The 6,000-nt window shown below is 39.2% G+C and overlaps 1 protein-coding gene across 1 annotated transcript in view; it reads right to left on the bottom strand.

The window, feature by feature from the left end:
- The window catches only part of ESYT2 (extended synaptotagmin-like protein 2), a 52,525-nt gene that overhangs the window by 26,133 nt on the left and 20,392 nt on the right, over positions 1 to 6,000 (bottom strand). The window contains exon 7 of the mRNA XM_009868626.1: positions 2,239 to 2,294. Coding sequence (XP_009866928.1) covers positions 2,239 to 2,294 — 56 coding nt within the window. The remainder of the gene's footprint in view (positions 1 to 2,238; positions 2,295 to 6,000) is intronic.

Here is a 6,000-nt window from a genome sequence, read left to right as displayed (position 1 = left end):
CCTACATTGCCTTTATTTATACTGCAGAGATAGCACATCTCTGACTGCATAACGTATTTTTACTCTATCTCAAGCAACCATAACATATTTCATCTTCCCATCATCCACATCCCCTCCTGACAGCAGTCGAGTATTCTCATAGCCTGGCTCCTCCTCACCTAGAGATTCTGATTCCATGCCTCTGTAAGCTATACTAATGATGGAACGTGAATTACTTTTGCATCGTTCTCCTTGTGCAGTCATAGATAAAGAGCAATGGAAGTTGTTAACAGCTAACAGGGAAGCTTCCAGCAGCGAATGCAGAAATCTATTTAGCAGAAGACGTTTGCAGAGTATGAATAAGTAGTTTAGCACGCAGCCAACAGCCACGGGACGAAAAAGGTTCCTATGGCGGCAGCAATCTTTTGTTCATTATTGTTTATAACAACTACAATATGTCACGTCGTCATAGCAAAACGTACAACCTATCTATACAGATAAGAAAAACAAATACAGCACTGAAGAAATCTCTTGGCAAGGCAGAGAATGAGTCACCTCAGTTACAGTTACTATAGAAACTATACCACATTTGGTGGCCCCATTTTATGCGTATGTGGCCAAGCTGGGTTGCTCTGGAAACCATAAACTTGAGATACTTAGGCGAGACTTTGTTTACATCTGAGGGTCTGTGTTTGCAGTCAGGCAAATATGTAGCACGATGTGAATCATGAGCCTAGTAAGCTTGAGTACTAAATGTAAACTTATTAGTGTTATGTCAGAAGAGCAAATTATTACTGAGGAGCTGTGATCTGGAAGCCATTTTCTCACTCATCAAGAAAACCTCTTTCCTCAGAGGCAGTCTAAGGCAGGCTTGGAACATAAGCAATTCTTGCAGCCATTAACCTACTTAATGCAAGTTCTAATTTCAAACTGTTCAACTGGGATTCCATGCAATGGCTTCACATGTCTAAGTAAAGCAAAAACCTTCTCATTCACACAACTGAGCACTACAGGATTAATACCTAAAATCAAACTCCTGTTTAACAATTAAAAAAAAGTAAAACTTTACAATAATTCTGGAGTCAGCCAATGCTTGCCCATAGAGAATCCAACAAAAGGACTAGTGTCTATCACATCCACCATTAGACCCTTAGCCATTGCCTTAATATTAAAAAGTCCCTGAGTAACAGAATCACACAGAATCACAGAATGTCAGGGGTTGGAAGGGACCTCAAAAGATCATCTAGTCCAGCCCCCCTGCCAGAGCAGGATCACCCACAGTAGGTCACACAGGAACGCGTCCAGGTGGGTTTTGAATGTTTCCAGAGAAGGAGACTCCACAACCTCCCTGGGCAGCCTGTGCCAGGGCTCTGTCACCCTCACCGTGAAAAAGCTTTTCCTGATGTTTTTGTGGAACCTCCTATGTTCCAGCTTGTACCCACTGTCCCTTGTCCTGTCATTGGACATCACTGAGAAGAGCCTGGCTCCATCCTCCTGACACTCCTCATTGACATATTTATAACATGAATGAGGTCACCCCTCAGCCTCCTCTCCTCCAAGCTAAAGAGAACCTATTACAATTTAATTATGATTACATTCATAGATCTAACCTTATCAGGATTGCAATGATTCAAAGCAGCCTGGTTTTCATCTCTACTTCTGTTCTTTTCTTTGGGGTTTTATCATGTATTATTTTGAAAAGCTCTGAATAAGCCAAGCATTTTTTCTAGCTATATATGCTTAATATTTCTGCTAGTCCATTTGAACTTCACCTAATAAACTAAAAGCTTTAGAAGTACTTTAAGAGATTAGAAGGTTTATTTAATTTGATTACGGTCTTAAGGTATTTCTAACTACCTTTACACAATCAACTACAGATGTGTGCAAAGCCATAAGCCAAGATGTTGTGAACCTACTAGGTAAAAAATAGGCTCTTTGTCTTTCTGCTATCCTAGGAAATGGCAGACAGGAAATCCACAAGATTGTGGAAATCTGTAAAGGCTGCAAACACTAAAAAAGAACAGATTAAAAATTATCTTTTCAAAATGCTTCTAACAAGACATAATAAATATTCTTTTGATGTACTTTCACTTGTAGTAAAATCACTTGCTCCTGTATATTGAGCAATTTTATATAATTCTAAATTAAGAGATAACTGCTCAAAATCACTGAACCTGAAATTATTTAGCTGGTGATCCTCAGATTTTGTGGAGTCTATTAGGGTGGAGAAATATCAAATACTGCTTTATATATACTCACTTCAGTCCTGGAACATCCAGAAGATTGGTCAGTCCAGTCCAGTTAATTTCCAAAAGCTGCAAATTACAGAGAAAAGAGGGGAAGGGGTTAAAAAAAAAAAAAAAGAAAGAAAAAAAGGCAACTTAGAATTCACAACACTGAGGAAATAAATCTAATCACTATAGATTCTGATCAGTGAAGGGTTAATAATGAGTTTCTAGGGTTTTCTTAAAACAGAAAATCAAAATTGCTTCCATTCTAAATAATGTTTAGCCACATTTTTAAGAACAGTTATAAAAAGAACCCACCATCCACCTTTCCACACAACTACATAAAAATACACACAGGCACACCCCAAAAGACACATGTACATAGTATCTACAACATGCATCCAATATTAAATACTGAAATGCGGTCCTATTTTCTGGAGAAGTACTTTCATTCACCATAGACCTGTTACAGATGAACAGTCACCAATATTAATTTGCCAAGTATAAGAAGTTGATGAATTCATAAGATTCCTGTTGGCACCTATCTCCAGCTTGTCAAGGTCCCTCTGGATAGCAGCACAACTATCTGGTGCATCAATGACTCCTTCCAGTTTTAAGCAAGCAAACTTGCTGAGGGTGCACTCTGTCTCACCATCCAGAGTCGCCACAAAGATGAGTTGGCTCCAGTATTTACCCCTGAGGTACAGCACTAATGACTTTATCTCACTGACCAAAACTCATTGAGCCTAAAGACTTCAGTCACTTTTCAATCAAGCTCTAGTCTGTACTTCACCAGTTTACCTATGAGGATGTTGTGCAAGACAACATTAAAAGCTTTCACAGAATGACTTAGGCTGGAAAGGACCTTAGAGATCATCTAATCCAACCTCCCTGTCATGGGCATCGATGCCCTTAACTAGACCAGGTTGCTCAGGGCCTCATCCAGCCTGGCCTTGAACATCTCCAGGGAGGGGACATCCACAGCCTCTCTGGGCAATCTGTTCCAGAGTCTTGCCACCCTCGTACTGAAGCTTTACCTGAAGTCAACACAAGCAGCATCCACTGCTCTCTCCCTTCATCCAACAAGCCAGCTGTCTTATTACAGAGGGCTATCTGCTTGGTTAACCATAATTTCCTGCTCATAAATCCATCCTGAATAGTCCCAATCACTTTCTTGTTCCTCCTCCCTTACCAGCAGAACTGAGATCACCACTTGGATCCCTGTACCCTTCCATCACCCCCAGAGCCATGCAGTCATCCTTGGCATATTCCAGATCTCCCCTGGAAGCAGTGTCGGTGCCCACATGCAAGAGCAGCACTGAGTCGACGGGTCAGACAAGTTTTAACAGCCAACAACATCCTGCATCTGAGGTCCAGACAAGCAGTAAGCCTTGTAAGACAATAGGTCAGGATGGCAGATGGAGTCTCTGTGCCCTGCAGCAGGGAATCGCTCCCTTCTATCACCCGTCACTTTCTCCTGGTGCTTCAGTGCAGCTCAGGCTCTGCCAGCTCAGGTGCTCCCAGGTCCTCCTCTGCTACCCCGGCCCTAAATCTGTCCTACCCCACCTGCAGATTTGCAACTGTGGGAGTCATCTTCCCTGTGCTAGAAAAGTTTGAGCTTTCCCTGTCATGGAAGAATCCCCTCCAGCAGTGTCTCCAGAAGGTCAGAGGTTCTGTTCCAGATGTCTCCTCCTACAAAGAGTCACATGAGATGCATATGCGAGGGTAACTAAAATTCAGCCCAAGCCATCTACTTGTTCTTTGGTCAGTCCAGATATGACATTTGTCATATCTGAAACCAGACTGTTGGAACCTAAAGTGAAAAATACTATTATTGGTCGTTCTACTGAGACTGTGAGCGCCTGGAAAAGTCTACTGACTTCCATAACTCTTCAGGTGAAAGAATGAATGTATCATTGACTCCAGTACCATTCTGTATTTAATGTCTTTTTACAGGTATCTCCTTTAAAACTAGTTTTGCACTTTCCATTAGAGTATTAGCAGGATTATTTTTAATGAGAAAAGGCTAACACTACTCATCCAAGAAAAAGTACGTACTTGAACATATAATATGGAGGAACTGATGGGCGGTGGCACTTACACCATCGCTTACCACACTGTTATTTGACTGTGTATCTGCATTCTAAGAAACATATCCCGAATTCAAATAGTAAACGTGGAAGTTTTCTCTACTTCTGAAAACACGACTTTATAGAAAATGCTTTTGAGAGACTTAGGTTATCAGGCTCATTTTAAAACAGACAAAAAGAAGGTTAAAACCACTCATCCAGTTTGCTGAGGAGCCAGTGTTTAGACAAAACCTCTGCTTTATTCCTTTAAATTTGTCTTCCCTTAGCATACAATACTTCTGTCAATTATAGACCAGGCTGTCAGCCAAGCACTTACAAAAGGTTGTACACAGGAGATGAACATCAGGAAAACAGTTTTGTAATTAACATTTTCCACAGAGGGATGCACAGTTATCAACTGGACTGGAAAAAATCCTCTTCAGGTAAGTGGGAGACTCAGGTTGCTAAGTCACATCTATTTATGGAATCCTAGCAAGGCTAAATAGGTTATAACACAATCCAGAAGTGGATGAGATCTTACCTAAAACACACACAGCACACTGAGCAGTCTTTGTATTAAAAAAAAAAAGTTTTATTATTTCTTTTGTACATGAATATCGATTTAAAGCTATTACGTTTTTTGATTTCCAAATGCAAAGGAAAACTGTTAGAAATAATTTGTTGTTAGAAACAGAATCACAGAATTGTTGAGGCTGGAAAAAAACTCCGAGATCATCTACATTGGTATGTAAGCTTTACTTGTACAGTTAGTTGTATGGTAACAAACCAAGCTTGAACACACATGACATTTTAAAAAAACCCTGAAGATAATTTTAGTGTATTCTTCTTTCAAAATTAATGGTGCAAAGTATTAGTGTATGTCCTCAAACCTTATGCTCATCCTAACTCTGAAAAAAGTTAAGAAATAAATAATTGAGCCAGGCTGAAAAGTCCAACTTAGCATGAATAACTTCAGTTTTGTACTACTTCCTCAATCCTGCAAAGCCACAAATCTTTAAGTAATATATATACAAGTAGCTTGTAGTAACTGATAAGACCAACCACAACCTATGTTTTCAAACTGGTTCTCAAGTTCCAATCACAAGTTTTGACATTACGTGAAACTTTAAATATCTATGTAGGTTACCAAGGCTCTGGAAGAAGTAATTTTATACTGTTTTAAGACAAAGAACCCAATTTATTACATGATTTATTCCCTTTTTTTTTCATTATTCATAGGCAAATTAGAAGGCAAATACACATCATAACTACTTTCAAAAATGGTCCCTGTCCTAAGGCGTTCACATCACGTTTAAGAGTCTTGCATAGTGATATTTTCACGATAAATAGAAAATGAGAAAATATTTGCATTTCCTTTTGATTTTTCATGCTTTGTTTAGTATATTGCATACAGCAGTTAACATGGCAAAGTCCTTTGCTGTCTCCTAAATAAACTGAATTAAACAAATTGAGCAACATAACGCATGTTGAAATTCAGCATTGAGAAACATCTCCCACACTGGGCTGAAATGCTATCAGAGTGGTTTCTGTATTAACTACCACGATCCAAAAGAAAATGAAGAATAACCTATGAGATACTACTGAGAACTTAAAGATTTTCAATTTATGTGACCAGAAAGTATTTCAAATGGTTGCAGAAATGCATATAGTGCCTATGGTACAACCACATTATCAATACTTCAACTATTACACATCTCTTGTCA

Source organism: Apaloderma vittatum, unplaced genomic scaffold (assembly GCF_000703405.1).
Source record: "Apaloderma vittatum isolate BGI_N311 unplaced genomic scaffold, ASM70340v1 scaffold1084, whole genome shotgun sequence".
NCBI lineage: Eukaryota > Metazoa > Chordata > Aves > Trogoniformes > Trogonidae > Apaloderma > Apaloderma vittatum.
Note: the sequence above shows the minus strand (reverse complement) of the source record. Positions and strands in the feature narration are given on the sequence as shown.